General features: G+C 32.7%; 1 protein-coding gene across 3 annotated transcripts in view; it reads left to right on the top strand.

Annotated features, from left to right (window-relative positions):
• LOC149073239 (peripheral plasma membrane protein CASK-like) overlaps positions 1-26,398 on the top strand; it is a 429,829-nt gene that overhangs the window by 368,182 nt on the left and 35,249 nt on the right. For all 3 annotated transcript variants that reach the window (XM_089247410.1, XM_089247411.1, XM_089247413.1), the window contains 3 exons: positions 1,585-1,653; positions 5,309-5,546; positions 11,556-11,705. In XM_089247410.1, coding sequence (XP_089103536.1) covers positions 1,585-1,653; positions 5,309-5,546; positions 11,556-11,705 — 457 coding nt within the window. The remainder of the gene's footprint in view (positions 1-1,584; positions 1,654-5,308; positions 5,547-11,555; positions 11,706-26,398) is intronic.

Genomic DNA, 26,398 nt, shown 5'->3' on the forward strand with positions numbered 1-26,398 from the left:
CATAGATGTGCCTACCAAAAACTTGTTTCAAACCCCAAAAAGCTGCTATAAACAATGAGCATTTATTACATTCCATGTGGTGATTGCTTTTTTGGTTACATAGGACAGACAAGGAGTCCTATAAAAACAAGATTAAAGAAGCATTCCACAAAGACACATATATTTGGGCCTTCAAAAATACATTAGTAAATGAAAAATCTCAACACCATTGATTGCAGTGTAATGGCTTAAGTTCAATTAAAATGTAGTATACCTTATATATGATCCGATAGTCTCATTCAAGATCAAACCGATTCTCGAAAAGTTTAACCTAACAACCATAAATGTGCCTACCAAAAACTTGTTTCAAACCCCAAAAAGCTGCTATAAACAATGAGCATTTATTACATTCCATGTGGTGATTGCTTTTTTGGTTACATAGGACAGACAAGGAGTCCTATAAAAACAAGATTAAAGAAGCATTCCACAAAGACACATATATTTGGGCCTTCAAAAATACATTAGTAAATGAAAAATCTCAACACCATCGATTGCAGTGTAATGGCTTAAGTTCGTTACGAGTAATAATTGTGCAAAAATTAGAATAGACCAATCAGATAGCTCCATTTCACAAGCAGCCAATCAGGGTGTTGCAGAAGATTTACACACAGGTGCTCAGCTTTATTCTGGTCATGACGTTTGACTTGGACATATATTTTCTTTCTGATGAGCAACCAAGAGTTAAGCTTTTGATAATCAATCCAAATGGGATCCTCGGTCAGTGTGATATTTTTTATTCTCTGAAGACAACACCCATAGCATGCATGTTGAAATGCATTACGAGTTTTGTATTTTCCTTATGCGTTGGTGATTTCTGAGTTATACTACTTATTCATTAGCAAAGGGCTACCTTCCCAGATGAATCACATCCTATGTTGTGTGTAATGGATAGCTGCTGTCTTATGCAGGAACGAATCTCAACAGCAAGACTTCAATCATTGCTGGAAGAACACTAGCTAGTGATAGTAGAACACTAGCTAGTGATAGTAGAACACTAGTGATATTAGATCACTAGCTGGAACACTAGTTAGTAATGTATATTTCTAATAATATTGTCTGAGAAATTTTATTGTGGCATTGTATAGACTCCTCTCTAGAAGTCATTCAACTATTATGGTTATGAATTCACCCTTGCAGATCATGTACAATTGTACATCAATTAAATGTTTGTCTTTTCTAGGGCATACAAAGTCTTCATGTTTCACAGAAGCTGTCAGAAATGACTTCCTAATTGATAATAAAAGTTATAAATTATGAAACAACTAAGATTTTATTTTATATAAATTTCATGGTTCTCTCCTAGCTTTGAAAACAACAAAAGTTGCACTAATTTTTATACTTTACCCTCTTTAATGTTGTCATTTTTAATATAAACTGGAATTGAAAGGAATTAAATTTTATATAACATTTGATGCAAATTACTGTATTTTAATTACTGTACAGTAATTTACTCAAATTACTGTAAATTACTGTAAGTGTTAGGGGTTTTATAATAAGCTTTTCTACAAATTTCAATTACCTTACAAAAATGTTCAAATTTCTTAGAGAGAAGCAAGAGGAAGTGTAACATTCAAGATTGTGCCAAGTTACAGAACAGGTCCCCCAGCATGTGAGGTATTAATTTTGAGCAGTTTTATATGATAAAGTGCATTATTTCATTATTAAAAAAACTGGTACATTATTATATTTATCCATATCACAGATACATTTTTATAAAGTCCTCAATAATATGAGTTATGTATATTTTTAACTGTCCAATCAAATTTAAACCTCTAATTGTATTTTACTAAATGTTTATGAGTAAGTGTTGACCCTTTGTTAGATCATTAGAGCATGGTTTAAGGATGGATGGTTCGATCATTACAGCACTGTTCAAAGTGCATAATATTAGGTTTTGAATTTTTTTTAAGCCTAGCTGTTAGAAAAATTTGGCTGAAGGTTGATATTGTAACAGTAAAACTTTATTTTAAGACATTCATATTTTATTTATAGAAGTCTGGATAGCTCATGAAAACTACATATAGTGAAACCTCTCCATTTTAAACCTTCTCACTAGTTCAAACCAGGGCTGGATGTTTGACATAGCAAGTGTCAAAAACTGGTTTAATCTGTCAAAAACTGATAACAAAACAATTATTTTTATGTAGATTAAAATGTTTTATATTCTGAATTATATAATTACTGAGAAAAATATCTATTTTGATATTTTAAATTTTCTGATCCGCCAAAAATTTTATTCCATATAAAAATTCTCTCTCAGCATCTGTTAATACATAAACTCATTTATTTTTACCTAAATATTTTTTAGCTCAGGTTGCTTAGCTCAAGAATTTTAAAGAGTATTTTCAATCAAAGCCGAGCTGGCTGGACTTGATACCCAAAGCATTGTTTTGCACGTTTAAATATAGCTTCAATTGGAAAAACATTGGATATGTTGGGAAATATGATATTGTAATCAAACTTATTCTTACTTTTGTACTAAGAATAAGTTACAGGAGTTTCTTAAGAATTATACATAAGCCAGCACTGCCAAATTTAAGGATACTTTAATCCTACAATTTAGTATTTTGTGATTGTTAGCAGGGGCGGCTTGTGAAGGAGGCATGTAGGCACACCCCCCTGAAAATTACAAGTCATTAATGTAATTCTTCAAATGGATCTGATACCAACTTGATACCATTGGATTTTTTTTTGAAATGAATTTGATAAATTAGAAAAGAAATATTTTGGGGGAAGCATTGATTTAAAAAAAAAAGTCCCATAAAAAATACGGGTCATGAGAGAGCTCTGTATTCTTCTTTCCTCTTTTGGCACTTTCGGTCATTTGCCACACGAGATACCTTTTAGTAGTTAGTAGTAGAAATACTAGAAAAGAGAAGGTTAGCACAGGTTATAACACTCGGTGTGGCTTCACTATAAACATGCCGGTTACTCATGCTGCCATCTACCTTCTATCTTTTAAATCTACTGTACCTTTAAATAATTTTGTGGGAAATGAAATAATCTAGTTAATCTACCACAAAAGCAATGCAATTCTAAATTTATGGTGTTTTTTTTTGTGGAGGTCCATTTTTCAGGTCCAGAATTTTGTAAAGGCGGTCCGTTTTTTTCTATCCGGAATTTTATGATGGGTCCGGCAAACGGGCCCAAATTTTAGCTGGACAGACCCCTGATATTTGAAGAATAATATAAATTTCCACAATTTGCAAAAAACCATTGCAAATGGCAACTGCTAAACTTAAATGATGATTTTCAACATTGTTAAGATATTAAGCTCACTGTGCAAACTATTTATGTAAATGTTGCGTTGATAGAACATTATTATTTTTGTACTGCATAGATATACAGATAAGGTGAAAAATAATTTGATGAACAAAAATAAAAGTTTTCAATGCAGTGCAATGCTTTACTAATTGTAAATACATAACTTGACTACATATCTTCACTGTAAGCTGGCAGTATATTTTTTGGAAATCTGTGCCCCCACAAAAATATCTGACCATGAGCCGCCACTGATTGTTAGATATATATTCTAACAATAAGGGTATTGTTCTAAGTATCAGTGATTATCTAGATAATTTAATAATAATAGAAATCAACATTACATATATGGAGTAAAAGAACTTTTTAAATACCTGTTATAAAAAGGGTGCAGCAAATGTTTATATCCATTTACATATGTAAGCAGTTGAAGAAATTTTGGAAGGTCAAGAATCATCTTGAAGAATATCAAAAATCATTCCATAATTTTTCTTTAACTTTTATACTATTCTTTATTCAAATTGTATATTTTACAAGGAAAAAAAATTATATTGTCCAAAATAATTCGGTAGAGTGTGAAAACTATTTTACAATCATAATAAGTATTTATTCTTTGTATACTACAGTAACTTTAAACATTACATGCAATTAATGTGTGTATTTCAAATGGGAATTTTAAAAATTGAAAAGCAATATTTGAGGTTTTTGATGTGACAGTTTAAACCATCTGCCAACCCTGATTCAAACATCTCTATTGTATATATTTTTCTTTTAATACGTTCTTTCCAGTGCAGTAGTTATTTTCCCTAAGCATTAATTTGATTTGTTGTTAGAATATTTTCATTATTTTCATACGTATTCTTAGTGTTCAATCACTAAAATTTTTTTGCACCAAACCTCATCATGAAGTCCAATTAATATTGCTCTTCATTGAGATAACCATCATGCAATAAAAGCTGTATATGTGAAACGTCCATCAAGTAACATAATGAATTATGAAAATAAAGACAATAGAGAGCAATATTCAGACAATAGAAATTTTGATGCCACCATTTCTTCACCATTGGAATTTTTTTTTGCAATGTAACAAATCCCTGCATCTGTACAATATAAGCTATGATTTTTTGCAAAAACAAATCTACTGAATGCTAAAAGTTGATACGATTAAATAATCGACGTTTGGGTTTACCCAAAATTTAAAACAAACACAGCTATACGCGTTTCAGAACTATATGAAGTTCCTTCATCAGTAGCAGAAACAAAGAAAAAAAGAAAATATTGAAAAAACTCCTTACAGCGGGAGTTACTCGCTGTTGTAGACAAGAGTCAAATTCAAAATTGATTTGAATTTGTCGATTATTCAATCATATTATCAAACCCAAAAGCTAAGGTAATCCATTTCTATGCTAAAAGTTGAGCTTCACCATTGATATCAGTACATGGTGGACGAGAAGTCCTGGAAAATTAACCAACTGACATGAAAAGGTGTTGTTTTCACTAAAATACTTAGTATGGCATAGATTTTTTTTTGTCTTTTTTTTTGATTCACTGCAAGTGGCACTTCATGTCCCACAATTGGTGACGTTTCTGCGATTTTAGCATGAGTTGGCGACTTTGCTTACTTTTGGCATCATTTTTAGCGATAATTGGCAATGTCCCGTATTTTCCCCAGCAAATATGGTGAGCCTACTTATGTGACAATCAAATTCATGCCAGACAGTTAAACATTTAAATTGAGACACTTAAAGTGCTGGACATGGTCCACTTGGTGAAATGGCTTTAAGGAGAACACCTGGTTGTGTATAATAATTTGTTCTTTCAGTGAATATTTATTCACTACACTGCTGGACTGTCTATTGTGGTCTTTATTTAAATGAAAAGAAGTAGAGAGATAGATTTGGTTTTCTGTTTTATTTTTCATGTTTTTTGCTTTAATTTTGCTGAATCTGTTTATGAAAATCAGATTTTTTTGATTGAGGTAACTTGCTTATTCTTTTTTTTAACGTAGATTTTTGTTAGGGCTCAATTCAGTTATGATCCTAAAGATGATGATTTGATCCCTTGTCCTCAAGCTGGCATCAAATTTAGAACTGGTGATGTTCTTCAAGTGATCAGTAAAGATGATCATAATTGGTGGCAGGCTAGGAAATATGGCTCTGATACAACAGCTGGACTTATTCCTTCTCCAGAATTGCAAGAGTGGCGAATTGCAAGTCTTGCAATGGAAAGATCACGAAATGATCAAGGTGAGCTGATACAATGTAGAGAAAAGCTAAAAAATATTTTTTGCTGCAAAAACTATGATGCTTTTCCAAGTCAGTCTGTTGAGCAAAGGGTATTCAAAAGCGGCATCTTCAGCAATTGGGGATTTCTCATCGAGCGAAAACGGGGTAATACATTTGTTTGTGGGGTTGTTTTATAGAGCAACAGCAAAAAACTTTGGTGTCCTGTGGTGGTGAAAATTTTCTAATTATCCTTTTCAACTCAACACAAATCATTTTCATGCCTCACTGCCAATATGATAAAGCCAGCTGATTTTTTGTAATGATTCAACTACTGTTTATTAGTGCATTATTATTATTATTTTTATAAAATGTTTTCTTTCCATACTATCAGACTTTTAATCCTGCATTATATGAGGATTGGGAGGGGTTAAGGAAGTGGTAAGAAAATTTGCAATGGGTGTCTTAGATAATAGTAACTGTCATATGTTTTTTTAAGTGATTGTTATTTTATAATGCTAAAGCAGTTCTGTAAAAAAAAAGTTCAGAGCCCTTTTCCCAAAAGGTTCCTTTTGAGAGAAAAAAATTTTCATCATAGGTGCCGTAGGAGCTCTGATATGAAGAAAACATGAGGTATCTAGGGTTACTAAGATGTCTATATATACAACCGATAAGGGTGTATGCCAGGGTTTAAGCTAGATAAAAAATTCCTTTCGCAAAAAAGCAAAAATGAGGACAAAAGCTTTAGCAAAATGCTACAATGCTAATGTAATAGTTAATGGTTGGATGTCTACTCATTCCGTACCTCCTGTACGCATTTTTGCGAAAGTGGCTATCACTTCTTTCGCGTTCTAAGATTTTCTTTTGCATTTTGCGAAAAAAGTGACCATAGCTTAAACCCTGGTGTATGCAGGGAGGAATTGCATTGAATATTCGTGAATTACTGTGAAACTCGGCAACCTTGCAAAATTACTGAGAAAATAGGGCTCACATGGCCTGAACCCCTAGGTTCCAGTACTTAAGAAGAATGCTCGAGTGGCATGGTGGTAAGATGCTTGTCTACCATCGTGAACGTTGTTGTCAGGGTCCCGGGTTCAAACCCAAGGAAGGATATAGATAAGATATTTTCCCAAACGTACTCAAGGTGACCACCGATAGACAGCACCTTCACTTCCAACCCATCTCACTAATGGCAGTAAATTGCAATATAGCGATATGGCCAGAGTTGGTGTTTGGTGAAGTAGTACTTAAGAAGTGCTGTATTTAAATAGGTTTTCAATTTAAATTAAAAAAAGTTTTTAAATGATTTTTATTTGACTATGATTATAATGTGTGTGGGTGCCCCTTCTCCCCGGTAAAGCTACACATTCATCACTTCTGAAAGGCCAATGTTGGCATGCCTGCATATTATACTTTGATCGGCTAAATAATTCTTACTTTTTATCTATGCGTATAAAATAACATGACCTGACTAATTCACTGACTGACTAATTCATCATCGCTGAGCTGAAATCGCTAAAACTATAAACATGAAATTTGGTCAGTAGTTTTATTTTATAATATAGACATACACTAAGAAGGGGTTTTAAGGGGGGAGTTTTCAGATTACCAATTCCAGGGGAGTGAAGTCATTTTATCCTGAATGTTACATAGACGATGTATAGATATAGTACACGCGGAAACTGAAGAGCATCTGTGAATGAATATTTGATAAATTTATAGTTTTCTGCTGAGTGTGAAAGTTGTATGAAACGTCAGTTTCTTGTAAGCATGCATAAATCAAAGACAGACAAGAATAATATGCTCACAGTAGGGACTTGTAATCAAGACCTGATTATGTATTTACCTTCAAAGGCTGAATATTTATGTGCTATTTATGAGATTGTTTTATTGAAAAAGTGTAGATTTATTTTGATCAATTAGTTTTGAAAAGAAGTTTCAAATTCTAGTGTTATGCATAGCAACATAGATCAGATGCAACAGGGCTGCTCTTCCCAGACGGGAGGCCCCGTTCATGATATGAATAGTTTTCTCTATAATTTCTTATCTTATACAGCAAAACTTCCCATAATTATCATTCCCCATTTCCAGACATTTTTTAGGCCCGTTGAATAGAGCTTTAATGCATAGTATTTCACTCTGTAATGGCACAAAAGTTTTCAGTGCCACGGTAGGAGGGGAGGGGGAGCTCAATGGCTAGAAGTATTCAAGCTAAAACAAGTTACATCAGCTCATGTGATTAAATGTTTTTGAACGCTGTTCGCTTCATATGAAATTTGTTGCATAATTGTGTCTGACAATGGACCACAATTCACATCATCTAAATTCAAGGAGTTTTGTAACAGAAATGGGGTCAAACATGTCAGAACAAATCCATACCATTCCAGAAGCAATGGTTTGGAAGAGTGAGTAATTCGCACACACTTTCAGAAAAACATCAAATCAGTTTGAAGACCAAGAACACCAACTGCAAGTCTTCTTATTCAATTATCGTGTAACTGTACACTGTGCCACAAATACCATTCCATCTAAACTGTTCCTCAACAAAGAACTGTGTATTATATTCGACAGGCTGAAACCAGATCATATAAATGATGTACCAAGCTTAAAGTCCAAACTGTTCCATGATAAAAGATTACAGTACAGGGAATTCAACACTGGTAACAAAGTATGGTTATGCCGAGGAACAAGTCCTCGGAAATTCGCAGTCATACAGTAATGAATAGGTCCTTTGTCTTATACAACTGCAGATGATCAACATGTTCATGTAGATCATTTGAGAAAGAAAGAGGAAAAAGAGCCAACTATTGATCAACATGAAGTTACTCAACATGAACTTTGCGATCAATCACCTGAAGAAACATCTCAGCTTGAACATTCAACATGCTTCAGTGAAAATCATGAACAACCCACGGAGTCTATCCCATGTCTTGATGATGATGACAAAGAGCAACAAGCACTTTCACCTAGTGGACCTTTGAGGAGATCAGATCATGAAATGTCAGAGGTGATTTCCTCTTACGAGGAATTGAACTATTGAAATTGGGGAGGGGTAACCGAAAAGAACGTTATTACTGAGCAGGTGATGACAACACCCAGACAGAACATAGATCGTCAACAACGAGAAAGGCAACCTTCAATCCTGCAGTCTCGAAGAACATCACCATTTTGTATTTTAGTATTGACTTATAATTATCTAACATAGTTTAATAAAACGAATATCCTACAATATAATTTCTGAGGAGGAATGCATTATTCTGCATATATGAAAATAAAATGTAGAAAACTGCATTAGCATGATATGTTTGCATCTTTTATTTACAATTTTTTTTAAATACATCCCCTCAGACAAGCGGGAGAAATGGTGTTTCTATTTCTTCCATTCAACTCCCGCCCTAATATTACATCAGAAGCACTGTACAGGTTAATAATTACTACCATCTCAGCAGAAATTTTGTGATTCATTGCTCAACACTAATTTTATTCCAAAAGATATTTCAGTGATTTTAAGATGATTTGAGAGATGTGCTGATTCAGAATCTAGCATTGTTTTTCCCTGATTGGATCTTGTTTTTGAGATAAATTGAGAATTGGATTCAACAGCAATACAAAAGCAGCACACAAATCGCATTGAAACTATTGGAAAACTTAAATCAATGCAATATATCAGTTTTATCATTAAGAGTGATCAATATATATATATTCTACATATATCGGAGTATAAATCAATATTGATGATACTAAGAACGACTTATTTTAAAAATGGATAAAAATACAAATTTTCGAAAATACACCTTACAATTGACAGATTAAAAAAGCAGGCAGTACACACACACACGTAAATAAAGAATAAAATTAATTAAATAGTTAATGAATAAGAATTAAGAATAGAGTTGATGAATAAATACGAACCCCACAACAGGCAATATATATGTCAAATATAACAAATAAAGCAACTCAAAATAAGAATTATTATGAAAAAAAGCTAAAAGTTATGAGAATATACAATAAACTGTCCATAAAAAAATTATGGTTGTCTTGTCTAAGTACAAATAGCTTCTTGATTCATCCCATTATGAGTATCATATTTCTTTTTAAACCTTGTCAATTATGTTGGAATTCACGACCCTCAGAGGTAAGATATTCCATTTATTTACAACCCTTATTAGAGAAAAATTTCCTGCAACACCACAACCTAGAGTTGCCTTTTACCAAATGATACTGCCATATTAATAACTCATGGTCCATCCCGTTGAAAATTTTAAACACTTTCATCATATCCCTTTCACACCTGCGTTCTTCCAACGTAAACATATTCAAAAAATGAGAAGTCTTGCTCCATAGCTCAAGCCCATGTTCCAACAAGAATGAAAATAATGAAATTTCAATCAACTCAGAATAGATCAATAGTAAAGGTATGCTAAAAATATGTTGTAATGTTGCATTTGGTCTACAAAAATAAAAACGAAATGAGGTACTTCAATTAATTCAAGGAAAAGCACTTATATGATTTTCTGTTACAGCATTGATTGAAGTCTTGTGGTGAAGGCTCTAGTAGTAATCGGCCATCATATGCAAGCCTCGACAGCTTTGATATTTATGGTCCACTACTCCATACCTTGATGAAACCTCCCCCTTTTCCTCATTAAAATGGTTCAGATTGTCTGGAAATTTTCATTATGACTATGAAGAAAATACACTTTTGTGCTCATATTAGTAAACAATTTTTCAAAAATTTAAAAAATTGAATTTTAAATGAAGCACATTTTGTACCATTTCTTCATAGTTCTCTACTTTGTGGTTACTCAAAAAAATTCTTAATAATTAAGATGAAACATGACAAAACAGAAGATTCAATTACAGTCAAAGGTGCTGAAATTTTGAAACTTGACCTAATGAATTTCTTCATTAGGTCAAGTTTTTTTATGAAGTTGGGAGAGACATATTTTTTCAATAAACCAGTGGCTCTGACTTTGCTGTACCAATAGTGAGCATTTCTCTTAAATGTGATTTAAATTTTTTCCAATGGTCTCTCTATGTGCCTTAAGCCACAAGAAAGTGAAACAGGGTACTTATATGTACCTTTTTTTTATGAAAGATGGGATATTCACTCTCTGAAGATATGATATACTACTACGTTCAAAGACAGGTTCTATCTGTATTCATTCTTCTGTAATAAAATAAGTTTCAGAACTTTTTGAATGTAGTAGCAAATGTAATATATAAAATAGGAAAAAAAAATAAAGTAAAAATTTTATAAATATATAGTGGCTGCAGACTATATTGAAATGTTGAAAATATGTATTGTCTCAAAACTAGAGCCAATTCATGAATTGATTCCAAAATTAATGCCGGTTTTGACACTTGAATTTTTTTTAGCAGTGGTATGCTTGAATTTGTGGAATATGCATTTTTCATGTCACTGAAGGTTTTAAAGTGTATTGACAAAACGTATCTATGTAGCAAAATTCCTGTATGACAATACTCAAGGAGATCAAATAAAAGTACCTTGTAGAGGATTTATTATTATAGATAGAATCTATAATAATAAATCTGAATAATAGAATATCTGAATAATAAATCTGAATCTAAATAATGAATCTATAGAATAATATATCTGTATGTGCTGGAGGCAAAGGGCACCATATCACAAAAGGGAAATTTTACAGGATAGCTATTTAAAGATTTTTTAATCATGTCTTTCAATGGAGCTTGTTCATTTTGTTAAGTGAATATCTCTGTTTATTGAAATATGATGATGCTCTATACCTATGTGAAGTGTAATGAAAGTACAGCAAATTAATAGCATTATCCCAATATTGACAAAAATGAACATAGACATACCATTTACCTCCGGTATACAGGTATATTAACAGTATAAAAAGTATGTGGGAAGCAGAGAATAATAATATTATAAAATTGATTATCATTATAGAGGAGTTTCACTGTACTGGTGATAAATTTTTCTTTGTGGAATATTTTATTTTTTTGATGAAGAAAAGGTTTTTAATAATAAAGTTTTATATTTTATAGTGAATTGCTCATTTTTTGGCCGTAAGAAAAAGCATTTCCGTGATAAGTATTTGGCAAAGCATAATGCAGTATTTGATCAACTAGATTTAGTCACATATGAAGAAGTTGTTCGACTTCCTGGTTATAAGAGGAAAACTCTTGTACTTTTAGGTAGGTTTTGTTGTTTTCATCAGTGGTTGCTTATTTTTTTTCAAATGCATAAAGTAAAGCATTACCATAAACATTATTTTTATGAGATGTGTCTATTAAGAATGTTAATTCTCATCCCCCAACCTTAAACAATATGCAGCTCACCATTAGAATTGAAAAATAAAAGTCACTAGTCCCTCGGACCAGTGAATAAGAGAACCTGATCCAGAGACTCCATCAGTGGTCCGCTAAATGAAAAGTCTCTTCTGAATAAATAATTAATTTTCCTAATTATATTGTCATTTAGAAGAGAGATACCACCAAGAAGTGCAAAAAGCCCTAAAAAACAATTGGAACTGTAGTCAAACCTTATGAAGCCACCACTATCAACACCATCTATAGCAGAAGGCCTCCATGTGAATCTTGTGATATCACTGAAGAAGGTCATCTCACCTATAGCCATTGGGTATACTACAAAAAGGGTAAAGGTGGCACATGCATCGGCCTGCTATATCCAATGGTTATAGGTGAGATGACCACCTTTATAGTGACATTGCGAGCTTTGCTGGAGGCCTTCTGCTATGGATGGTGTTGCTACTGTCGATTCTGTGGCTTTATTGATAAACAAGTGTGAAAGTTTGAAGGGCATTCCTTTATGAATTACATTTTCAGAAAACATTTTGCAAAAAATATGTGCTGCTAAGAAATGTAATAGTAGTAAACTATACTGAATAGTTTTTTTTGCTAAGATTCAAACAGCAGCATTGATTATGAAATAATTAAAGCAAAATATCTTCACATAAATGCACATTTTTTTTTTAGCATATTCAGCAAAAAAATAAGACATTTTCAGGTGTAGTTGACTCGCAACATTTTTCACTACTGGCCCTGCGGAACAACACAATTGTTTTCTCACTGGTCCGATTGTTTAATCACTGGTGTTGGACCAGGGGACCACCAATGATTTTGAATGCTGTAATGTACCTGGATAAATTGGCCATAATTCCAAACATCAATTAAAAATCAGATGTCACATAGGATGGCAATATTAGAAAAGTTTGTCTGTGTAACTGTGTGTGTGTAAAGAATAATTTTCTGAAAGCATCATTACATACTCTGCCATTGCCAAGTGGAGATGTTAGCTCTCATTGACAGTGAACCTGATTTTCTCTCCAGGATCTTTTTTTTAGATGAGGCAACATTTCATGTCTCCAATAGGGTTTATAAAAGCACAATTGAAGGATTCCGAGCCAGATCTATGTTACATAAGTTGTGTTTTTGAGAAATTGATTTTTTGACCAAATAACGTTCCATGCAAATACAAATACAGCGCCACAACAGGCAAAATGCCCAATGAGGTGGCTGAGAAAAAGATGCCCATAAAAATATGGATGTCATATATTTCAAAAATGAGCAACCCAATTAAAAATGCAATTAACAAAAATTATAGAATATATAAACATGATTAAAATATTATACAATGCCCATAAAGAATACTTATGGTTGTCTTATTCTAAGTATAGATAGCTTCTGGATTTACCCCAACGTGTTTATCATATTTCTTTTTAAATGTGTTGCAATTTACTACTTCCGGGGGTAAGCTATTTCATTTATTAACAACCCTATTAGAGAAAAATTTCCTGCGACACCATAGCCTTGCATTGTCCGTCACCAATCGATACTGGTGTCTCCTTGTAAAAGCAGTCGATTGGCAGTGTACAAAAAGTTGATGGTTCATCCTATCCATCCCATTGAAAATTTTGAACACTTCAATCATATCTCCTTGACACCTGCATTCATCCAATGTAAACATATTCAAAAAATGAAGTCTCTCTTCATGTTACATGATTCTCAAGTCAGTTCCTGCAGAATGGTCTATGTCACCATTGTGTTCATTGTTTTCTTCAGTTACCTTCCCAGATGGAATAACAGTCTGCTACTTTCAGGCAAAAAAAAAAATTCTCTGATTCACAACTTTCAATACGTCTCTTCTAGAGTTTTGAAAAATGATATAGACCATCATTCGGCAAAATCCCGAATCAATCGCTGAATTTCAGGCTCAGATGATCTGCCATTCAAAATTTCTGAAATGGAAACAAACAGTCCTAAAATCAATGTGTGATGTGCACTTTTATGTGATATGGTCATCTTGCCATTTTTTAAATGAGACACCTGTGACAGCAAACATTTTTCCTGGATACACTGCAACTTTATGCAGCACCTCAAATGCAACATTTACAGGCCAATGTTATCTTCCTGAAAGGACAGCCTCCTCTGCACTGAGGCATAGATGTTTAACAGGGTGTCTACCATCACAGAAGACCCGATAAAAGTCACAAAATTCGAGCAAAGGTTGCATATTTTTTATGATCCTCGGAAGACTTTTCCCCCATAAAAATCTAGGCTTTTGAGAAGTTTTGGCATTCAATATTTTTTCTCTTCCCTTTCCATTTCTTTTCTCCTTTTTTTGCCTGGGGGTGGAGAAATGGATGGGCGAATAGCAATAGAAAAGAAGAACAATGTTATCTGTCAATGTGTAGCCTACATTGGATCAGACATTTTATGGGTGGGAGAGAAAAGCTATTCAACATATACAGCCTGTATGAACAAAAAAAAACTTTTCTTTCTTTGCTTGTTTGGACCTTTCAACATCTGTAATATTCACCTAAAGTAGTGATTTTTCTCAAAATCACCAGATATTGCTTAGGAGTGGGGCTATTGACTGTAACAGACCACTGCAGTTGGGAGTCCTGTTGGGAACAAATATTGATTTCTGTATAGAGGACATGAGCCCTACATCATGGAGCAGGGCCCCTTGACTGTGGGATCTTTGCCACGTCCGCAAGTCAGCTTTCGGGAGGGGGTGCATCTGTAGTGAATTTATAACATGAAAAGCAAACATTGATGGCAATTTTTGCAGGCCTCAGGTCTGGGGAGCTCTGTCAGGACCACACCCTTGTGGGGCCATGAGAAAGGACACTCATTTTTTTCCCACCAAGGAAGAAAGTTTTAAATCAAATCAATTCATTTATTAATATCAGGTTAATAAAAATATTACATTTGATTAATGAAAACCACCAAGGAGACACCTAGGTCCCATACTGGTTGTTACAATGAAGTTAATTTATAAACACTAACAATTGACAATATAAAATATAATTACAATGTTTAGTAATTTTGGAAAGAGAAAAAAAATCATGATTAAATGAAAAATCAAAATATACACACACATATAATAACACACACATAAGTTATATAAAAAATGCAATATAATGATGCAATGGGCAGGGGGATGCTTTATTACTTAAATTTAAAAAAAATCTATAAATCAGCATGAGTTTATATAATATGATTTGAAATAGTACAGCAGAGTTGACAACAAGGGAATTTTAAATGAGAAATTAACCAGTTGGAGTGGGAAGTCAGTCTGTAGCAAAGAAGGAAGTGTGAATTTGAGGACAAAATCAAAAGTAGTTTTCAATATTGACTATTTGAAATAAGTATTGTTTAAGAAGTTTTTGAAAATCGAAAATGTGGATGGCTGTATAAGATCATTTGGAAGGCTATTGTAAAATTTAGGAATGAGGAAGCTAAAATGTTTTGAGAATATTTTTAAGAACTAAAGGCAGAGTATATGAAATTATATCTCTTGGATTTTCGTGACAAATTCAAAGGTAAAGTGAACTGTTTTTTCTTGATTATTAGTATGGATCTAAAAAAATACAAATGCCTTAAGGATAGGATATTTTGGTGTAGAAAAAGTTCTTTTGAGGGAGTGATGTAATTTCCCATCAAAATTCTAATAGTTTTTTTTGTAAGGAAATTAAGGGAGAAATAGTGGTAAGATAATCACTACCCCAGAGTGGCAGACCATAACGTAAGTGTGATTGGAACATTGAATGATAATACGTTAACAAAAAAGATTGGTTTACATATGGTTTCAGATTGTACAATTTGAAACAGAGTTTTGCTTTTAAATAATTGCAATGTGATAGCCATTTTAAATTTTTATGAATATAAATACCAACGTATTTTATGGTGGATATTTGCTCTAGAAGTTGACAGTTATATGAATTATTGATAGTACAAATTGGTTCATGCAAAATTATGTCATAGGCAATAGGTGGAACATTTTGTAAGGAAAAGTTGATAAATTAACTTTTGGAGACATTGATTAGGAGATCATTAGCAATGACCAATTACGAACTATCATTAGGTCAGTATTTATGTTGTTGATAAGTGTTGGGAGGTCATCTGAGTAAAGTATTACAGTATCATCAGCAAATGTGATGATTTTACCTTTAATATTCAAATTACAGAGATCATTGATAAAAATTATAAATAATAATGGTCCTAAATTAGATCCTTGTGGGACTCCTCTGATTATCTCCATGGCATTACTTAAATAGTTATTGCATTTGACTTTTTGAGTTTTGTTGGTGAGAAGATTTAAGAAAATCGAAAGCATTGCTCCTTATTCCATAGGAATACAGTTTTGATAATATTTTATGATTTACGTTGTCAAATGCTTTTCTTATGGCGAGAAAAATGCCTATTGCGTTTCTGGATTGATCAATATTCCTGTAGATGTATTCAGAAAAGTTTAAAAGAGAGAGAGTGCAGATTCTGTGTTTCAATTAGGGAGAAAACCAGAATTTATTGTTATTTAAAAAAATAAATCCTGTCGTTAATTAGTGTTTCAGTTATTTTCTAGATAGGTGATAATATTGAGATAGGCCTGTAGTTGCTGTTATTTGGGTCACCGCTTTTAAAAATAGGAATAACAATAGCTGATTTAAGTGACTCAGGAAATTCTCCTCTTGCAATGCAATTATTAATTAGGTCTGCCAGTAGTTGAAACATACATTCAGGAAGACTTGAGAATTTTTGTAGTTAAAGTATTGTAACACGAGGCATTGTCTTTGAGTGATTTTGTTATTCTATGTATTTCATTACTGTCAGTGGGAGCTAGAAAAATGGATTTATCACTGAGTAATGAATTGCTCAAAACTATCATGATTTTGTTGTGAAATATTTATAAAGTGGTAATTAAAATAGTTGTTTTTATTTTTATTTTTTTTAATATCGTGTCGATTTTTACCGATTGGCTATAGCGAACTATAAAATCATCCAAAATAGACAATATTGGACTAAGATAGGGTTGGTGATCGATTTGATGAATTGTTTGCCATTTAGGCCGAATTCAAAGGAATACAGCAATGTTTCTCAAACTGTGCATTGCAGGGAACTGGAGATATAGATTTGTGTGCCTATTTATGTTTTGAAGTGATTCTTTTATGTGGGAAAATATTTGCCAAACTATTCTGGGGAACCGCCGATGATCCATGAATTAGGCAAGGGAGTCACAAGTGACAAAAGTTAGAGAACCACTGAAATACAGTGACAAACTTGCTATCTAAGCCGACAATAGTGCATGATGATAATGGAAAAGGAATATGTGAAATCTGCCCTCTGGAAGGGCCCATGATTGGTCTAATGACCCCATATCCTGTAACAGGGCCCTTAAGATGAGATCTTTGGTGGGCCCAGGCCAGATTTTTCACGGGCTTCTGTGTAGTGAATTTGTACTGTGAAAAAACAAAAAGAAATTTCTCTGCCCCCCTGAGCTAGAGCCCTGTCAGCCCCTACTGTGCTACCCTGCTCAGATGAATGGAACACTGACTGTCAGAATTGGAAAATCGGCCAGCACTATGTTTGTACCCTCACACGTTGGTTTTGGGTCTAGGCAACATTTCCTGTATTTTATTTTATTTTTTGTTTTATTTGCATTGATTTATTTTGTCTGTGTGCAGTACTGCAATCACTAAAGAAATGGGCTGATTTGGTACACATTCTATTTCAGGCATCTTCAACCCGTTGCTTGTGAGCACCACTGTGATCCCTGAAGTACCCAGAGTTCTTGATGTTTTTGTGTCTGATTTTGGGCTCACAAGCACTTGATCAACGTTCCAATTAAACACCTTGTACAAATTGCATTCAAGGATTGAAATCATTCTAATTTCATGCATTCGTATGTCAAACTTGCCATAAGGGTGCTCTTTTTTTTAATGATGAATACAGGCAGTGCTCACGAATAGAAAAAGGTTGAACTCTGTCCTATTTAAGGGTATGAACACAGTGCATCCTGGTTTCCGAATCAGGTAGTGGGTGCACTTTACTCATGCTGGGAGGGTGCGAGCCGGTTTTCTTCTCCTGTACTTTATACTGTATGTTTTTTTTTACTCACCAAACCGGCGGGAGAGAAAAAGTGAAAAAAATACTGACGTAAAAAAAAAGTTTCGATTTGGCTTTTACACTGTGGGCATTGTATTCCCTTTCATCTTTAAAACAATATTCATTGTTTATTTGGTTTCATTCCCAGACACATGTAATGCATCAAAAATTAGTTTCTTCTGCAAATTATTTCTTCAAATCTATTCATAGTTTGAATTTCTCTCACAATGAAATATTTGTTCCATTTTTTTTTAAAATTATTATTTTGACAAAATAGGCAATTTGCCGAACGAGATGGCAGAAAAAAATAGAAAAACGAATTGCCCATGTGTCAAGTTTTATGAGCAATTTGTGTCTTAAACAAGGGAGTATGGTGATAACCAGGACCCGGATGTGTTGATTACATTTACATTTTTTTTAATTTTTTTTTTGCTGTTAGAGCATTTTTTTTATTTTTTAGTTTTGGGGCATTTTTTCACTTTTCAAATTTTTTGACAATAGAAAAGATTGAAAAAATTATATTTTATATATGTATGTATGTATATATATATATATATTGACTCATGTTGTTTTTGCGTTTCAAGTCTAAGGATAAAATAATACTTCAATCTCTCTTTCAGGTCTTAAAGTCCTTATTACTATGAAACGTTCAAATAAAAATAATATCATGGCGCAAGGTCCGTCGCGTGCCTTAACAAGGGGCCCTGAAGTGTGTCTTGTTCAGGGGACTACTTTGGTTAAAAAGTTACCTGAACAACTGTTTTGTTACAACAAAAATCAAAAACAACTAAAAAATTACTCTCTCTGTAATGATAAAAGGTGTAAAACTTGTGACAGGGCTAACAAGGAACAAATCGAAAATGGTAGAAACTTATTCTGCAAAAGTTATAATATACTCTATTGAATGTACAGAATGTAACATCACATATATTGGTCAAACTTGTAATTGTCTCAACATCAGGATCAATGGACATAGATCACACATTAAAAAATTTGGCAAGATCTTGAACTTTTGCATTTTAAAAAACACAGTTTCGAAAAAGTTATTATTAGCATTTTAGATGAAGAGAAAATATTAAATAAAAGACTTGATAAAGAGAATATGTATATATGTTTATACAGAACTTTGCACCCATATGGTTTAAATACCAAACTGAATGGTGAAAGCTTCACTAATATTGATAATATTTGCATTTATAAAAAATTTACCACTTTAACCTGCAATTTCAATAATAATCGACGTGGCTGTAGAGGTAGTAAAAAAACTAAGCTAAATATAAATGTAAATAATTGTCTTGAAAATATCAATTTCCTCAAATACAATCACTTTAATTTTTTAAAGATCAGAGCTAATATATTCTGCATCAAAAATAATGCCCTTCGCTGGTACGTTCAAACACAAACTTAAAAATTTCTCATTTAGAAATGATATAGTGAAACTTATTGTTCTTGATCTCATTAAATTTAAATTGAATTTAAAAAATATTTCTGAGCTTAATTCAACGATAAAAGAGATTACTAGTGAATATTGTGTTATGAACTTTTTTGACAAAAGATTTGATAAAATCAAAATAGGTCATATTTTCCATACACACAAAAATCTTTTTCCACTCAATAATATTTGCAATGTCAAAATTGCTTACAGATATAATAAACCTATTCGAAAATTAATTTGCAATTATAGCTATTTGAGTAAAAACCTTAATAGCATTGAAGATAAATATGGTTTTTGCAATGATAACAGCATGCTTGATTATGTTGATAAGGATCATGGACACATAATTACTGGTAATCTCTCTATTATTAAATATGATAAACTTAGAAATTTAATGTCACTTGGAACGAAATTCAGACTTCAAAAAAAGCTTTCTGTTAAATATATTTTAAATGATATATTAAATAATTTAAATTTGCTAATTGCTAAAATTTTTCGAAAATATTCTTGGACAATTGAAGATTTTCAGGAATGGAAATTTAATCTTTTTAATGACATCAAGAACAATCTTTGTATACTGCATTATCAGCCAGAATTCGAGAATAAATTTTTTAAAAAGTTATTTGAAGAAATTAAAAATATTCAAGATAAATTTGTTATCACAGTGGTTGATAAAGCAGCCAATAACTTTGGTATTATTTGCAAGTTATATTACAAGAACTTACTGCTTAATGAATATAACAACACCTATACTTACACAAAAATAGAAAGACCTTTTAAAGAAATAAACAACAGAAATTGTGCTTTTCTCAAAAAACTTAAAATAAATAATTTCATATCCTGTTACCCTTATCTATTTCTCACCATTAAGTTTCACAAAAAACCTATTAAATTTAGATTTGTCACATGTGGGACCAACTGCTATAATAGTGATTGCGGTAAAACATTTTTCAATATCCTAAAAAGTATTCTTGTTAAAATAGAGATGGATGAAGACACATTTATTATAAAAAATAATCAAAAAGTGATCAATTTTTTAAAAAATGCAATAATTGAGAGAATTGAAACTTTTGATTTTGAAAACTTATTTACTAATATTCCTCATAAAAACATCATAAATATCTGTGATAATTTATTTGTGAAATACAAAAACGTTATTAACGTGGAGAAAAACTCCTGGAATAATCTAATAAAGTTTTGCATTTTCGAAAATTACTTACATAATGGCATCGATATATTTAATCAGATCAAAGGTATACCCATTGGCACTTGCTTCTCTAGTGCTTTTGCAAATATTTTTCTATATTTCCATGAAACTAAAATTTTCACTAAACATAAAATCATGGGCTTTAGATACATCGATGATCTCATTATTTTTGATTTTGAGAATTTTCTTGATCTTAACAGTGAAATTTACCCTACGGATTTGACACTCAAGAAAACCAATCACAACCCCCTATCTACTGACTTCCTGGATCTTAAAATTTGCTTATCTAATAACATAGCTTTTATCGGTATTTTTGACAAAAGGAAAGAATTTCAATTAAAAGTCAATTTTCTGACTAATTTCAATTCTAATATTAGTATTAGAATTTTGAAAAATATATTTTTTGGACATCTTTCAAGATTAAAAAAAACTTGCAATAATGCTAAGGATTTTTTAGAAGCATATTCTAAATTTTTAAATGAGTTAAGATGAGTTCAAGATAATTTTATCTTGAGTGGCAACGGATTTCCATCTTCTTTTCTGGGTTTCAAAATTTCACCCACATTTTTCTTATAGTCAATTCAGGTGGCACGCTTCAAAAAGAGTCTTACTCTTGGTATGTTTTTCTTCAAGTTTTCTCATTTTTCAATTTTTAACACACTTTGTGTAGATATATTTTTGTATTCTTAACTCATTTGTTATTTCATATTTTGATTCTAATTGTATATTCTCATTTTTGCTGTTTAACTTCCAAAGCTTGTTTATTGCAAAAATGTCGGGGGAACTGATGGTAATTTTATGCCTATTAGGCTTACCATCATTAGAAACATTTTTGCAGTTTGGAGCAATGTGGGGGGTTCCCCCCTTGAGAACGACCTCCTCATTGGTCCATATTTTTCCTTTTTACAATTTTTCAATAACTTTTCATCTTTCGCTTTTTCATAATATATATATATTATGAAAAGGTAAAAGATGAGAAGTATTTATAAAATACTATTTATATATACAGATAAATAATAAAATACTGATTTTGTGTGCATTGATCACTTATGAAAAAATGTGCTTGAATTTCTTGGAAAACAAAAGATATTTTTTGGCTTCCTAACCATAGGCATGCATACATAGGATTTCCTCAGGGGAAAGGTTCATTTTTTTATTAGGGAAAAACCCCATCCTCCCTCCTTCAGTACACCAGTTCATGCCCTTCCCACATCTAGCAACAGGGCCCTCCAATCAGATTCTTCACAGGACTCTCAATGTTTACTTTCTCTCTCTCTTGTGGAAAAACAAAAAATGATAAGATTCATCTCAGGCCCCCAAGTCGGAACCCTGTCAGCCCCACGCCATAATGCCATTGTTCCTAACCGATTCATGAATTATAATTCGTTTATTTAAAAAATTGTTATTTTTGATGAAATCTAAACGAGAGGGGGAAAAATTGCATATTTTTGTAAAAAAAATGTACATATGATTTTGATGATGCAACATTCTTTATGAAAACATTTTTTCGACATATTGAACATATTCAGTTTTTCAAGAGAACTTTGTTTTATTATTTTGATGGCATTTCCCCCCCAATTTTTATGGCTTTTTTTAATAATTTTTCAAGATTTTTAAAGCAACAACATTTGTACCTTGGTGTGATAACGTATTAAATCATTTTCTTCACTAACAATAATGAATGTAAGTAGTTTTCCGCTGTTGAAAGAGAATAGCCTGAATAATGATCACAAACACCTTATAAATTATTAATTTAAATTTGATAATTTTATACCTTATTGAGGGGCCCGTATGTACAACCCCCAAGGGTGTATACAGGGATAGATTTCCTTGAATATTCATGAATTACTGAGGGCTTGGGTGACCTTGCTAAATTGCTTTGAAGCATGGGGGGAATACATAGGGGCGATAGGTACGATCACTCTCCCTTGTTTATTGACATAAGCAGACGGGTGTCTCCTCCCCATTTCAGAAACATTCTATATCTGCTTATTAAAGGCAATGTGTTCCTTCACTTTCCACATCCATTCATTCATGCCATTTTTCATGAACTACATTACCTCACTCATCACGGTACCACAGTAAAATTTTACTGGGTACCAGGTCATGTAGGAATACCAGACAACGAGAAAGCAGACACCACAGCTCGAACAACAACCAACATTGACAATAACCTTTTGATCCCTGCTAGTGACCACTCCTCAATCCTCCGAGAAGTGATACATTGCTGCTGGCAGGATCATTGGAACAATCAAATTAATAATAAACTACATGCTACCAAGCCTACACTTGGCCATTGGTGTTTGAGCTGTAGGACTAACCGATAGGAGGAAGTTCTGCTTGCCCAGTTACGCATAGGACACAGTCTCCTCACGCAATCATATTTGTTATTACGAGAGAGTCAACCAGAGTGCCCACATTGTCAAAGTCCATTGACCATTGCTCATGCTTTTACTTGTTCACATCATTGTCATCATTTTACGACCGCTTTTGGTCAGAATCATCTTTTGCTTCATAACATTTTATCTGATCATTGCGATGCATCTCATATTTTTAAATTCATAAAAGCCATTGGTTTTTATCACAAATTATAGTTATTTACAATTGATGTCATTATTTTACGTTTCACGCAACATTGTTTTTTATCAAGCGCAGTTTTATTTTTTTGACATGACAAAAGGACAGTTTATCTTATTTTTATATTATCATTTGTTTTGGTGCAGTTTGACCAAATTGGTCCCTGCGCCAATGAATTCAAAATCCTGTCCTATCCCGTAGAGGGGAAAATATTTGCTGCAATCTCAAATCAGTTCTGAGGTATCCTCTTCCTTTGCTAGAAATTTGTGAGGTCTCATTTGAATAAACCATTGAGAGTATAAAATGACTGGTGCTACCAACATGAACAAATTGCAAATACAGTTGAGCATCATTAAATAGAGGTGCTTAACACATTCCACCGCTTTACATGAAACGTTTATTGAGTCTCATTGAAGTAAATTTTAAACATTTTATATCCAATAACAAGAAATTTGGTCTCTGAAATAATTTCCTTAGTCCGTTTTATTTTCTCAGTAACAAGGTTTTACTCTGATAGAGAAATTTGCTTTCTGTTTATGCTGTGAAACAGTGTTTCCCATGGGTAGGGATACATGGTAGCATGAAGAGGTTGCAGCTTCCCCCACCAGCATCAAAGATTTGTATGGTTGATCAAAATATGCAAATATTTTTCAAATACAAATACAACGCCACAACAGGCAAATTGCCCAACGAGGTGGCTGACTTAAGAACATCATGGATCCCCGAGAAATTTTTTTTGGAGGCCCTACCTACTACTGCTACACCACACATGCACCCCGCCCACCCACCCACCCGCGGAACCCCCAAGGAATCGGTACATGCGGGAATGTGCGTGTACGTGTAGTGAAACCTGACGTGAAGTTTTTTTGTTTCTCTGTAATGCTTGTTATGTGTAGTGCTGCCATCTGCCACCAGTTTTTCTAACTATGAGTGAAGTGTTATGATTGAATTGATTTATCGTTGTAGGACTGTTGCTCTCTGTGGCGAGACTTTTTAACGGGGAGATTGGCTCGCATTTGCGCCTTGAAGTTGGGAACCACAGAAAACCAACTTCAGCCGACCACAGTATATATATGTGTATAGACATCATCATGTCCCGCTGAAAATTGCAAAAGATTAAAATTGATTTCTTATCAAATGTCTTTATTTTGTAAATTCACTCACATTCCCCCATTTCAATAAGAATCCCCTGGGGGAAGGGGGTGTCATGACTCAGTTTGGAAATCACTGACATAAGAAAACATTCCAGTATGGTTCATTTTGTCAAATGATAAAAGGTCACAAAAAGTCCCCAGGAAAGCACAGAATTTCACTTTTGGTACATGGTAGACACCTTGTTTAATCATTTTTGGACATAACTTTCTGAAATTAACAAATCTGATGCTGTAAGCCAATAGCTTTGCCACCCAGATCATCAGATATAATCAATCCACCAGATTTCTTCTTCTGTGGATACGTTAAAGACTTTACCGCAGTAAGATTTATGATATGCAAGATCTTTGTGCCAGAATAACAGACATTATTGCTACTATCACTCCAAGATTGGATTGAATATCATCTGGGCAACAAAAAAAGAACACATGTAAAAGTGTGCTAATTTTTTTACAAAAAACTCATTAGTGTTGCTTTCTATTTATATACTTACCTCATCCTTTTCAACTTGTAAAGTGCAGAAATTGCTCAAAAATAGGGACATTTGAACCAGACACCCTGTATAGCAATGCCTATATCAAACTATTTATATCTTTCTGCTATTCCCGGTTCCGGCATCGATGTTTACTAACACTAACAAATTCCCTGGACGGATCATGCTGATCCCTTGGGAATACGTGTAAATCACGTTGTTATTATTATTATTATTCAGTCATCATAAAAAGCCATCTATATGCCTCAATAGACACTGTAATAGTTCACTCCTGTTCTGTCAGAAAATCAGTGGTAAAAGTTATATTGTTCGAAGATTAAAAATGTGAGGCACTGCCTTCTTTCAACTTCAAAATAAGTGCCGGTGAACCTTAAAAATTTATCAGTGTAGTTTTACTCAAGAAAGTTGTTTCCTACAGCACTTGCAAGAAATGATTCCTGGAGTTGAAGATTGGACATTTTACGGGATGGTGCTATGGAAATACGGGTCTTGACAAATCCCAAGTATCAGGCTGCCAAGTCGACTAAAAAGTTTACTAAAGATTATTAAATTTGAGTATATGAGTATAACACAAAATTTTCTAGTTTTATGTCAGCATGTTTAATAGGTAAAAAGGTTGCCAAGTCTCAGAAAAGTAGAAAAATAATTATTTTGACCCATTTTTCTGAAAAAAAAAGTTCGTGGTTTCTAAAAAAATTTATTTGGAGGCAAATTTATTTTTTTTTATATTTGTCAACCCTGCCTTACCATGAAATGTATGGAAGGGGAAAGGGTCTTAAATGATATCTCGTTGTATCTATTGCCATAAATTTTTAATAACTATTGCAATGAACAAGACCACAAATAATTGATTCAGGGAACTTCATGTATAGAACGTTTGTGCTCCAACATAATTTATAAATATTTATCAAACAGATGGCAGTTTGTAACACAGTTTTTCTTGATTACCTTCATCAATACTGTTAGTCATTTCACATACTAAATTATCAATTCATTTCTCATCAAAACAATGTCGAAAACCCCATCTTTTGATTTGTTGCTGATTGACACATTTATTTATCTAACAAGGAAAGGGTCCCAAGGTTTCGTCCTAAAAAAATTACAGAAAAAAATAAGTACATTCATCTCACCCAGGAACACAAAAAAAAAATTAGCAGCAGAATGCAATTATTAAAGCTGTAAAAATTATTAAAAGTTATAACAGTTGGCTATTATTAAAAAATTATTAAAAGTTATAACAGTTGGCTATTATTAAAAAATTATTAAAAGTTATAACAGTTGGCTATTATTAAAAAATTATTAAAAATAATAACAGTTGGCTATTATTAAAAAATTATTAAAAATACTAACAGTTGGCTATTATTAAAATATTATTAAAAATAACAGATTGTCTTTCGTCATTCTGGGCAATATCTATAAAAAACTTATTTTTCCTTTTTTCCTCCAGATTCTTTGTTTTAGAAACTAGTTATTTCTCTTATTTTTTATGTGCTATACCTGATCATGTATTGGTGAATGGCATCATTCTAGGGTTGCTGGATTTTTAAATTCATTCTTGGCCTCTATTGGCATTCAAGATATTAATATTAAAAAAATATTTGAGTGAGCCATAATTA

Source organism: Pholcus phalangioides, unplaced genomic scaffold, assembly GCF_987345545.1.
Source record: "Pholcus phalangioides strain wild (caught in Gottingen) unplaced genomic scaffold, Ppha-v1.0 ptg000017l_1, whole genome shotgun sequence".
Lineage (NCBI taxonomy): Eukaryota > Metazoa > Arthropoda > Arachnida > Araneae > Pholcidae > Pholcus > Pholcus phalangioides.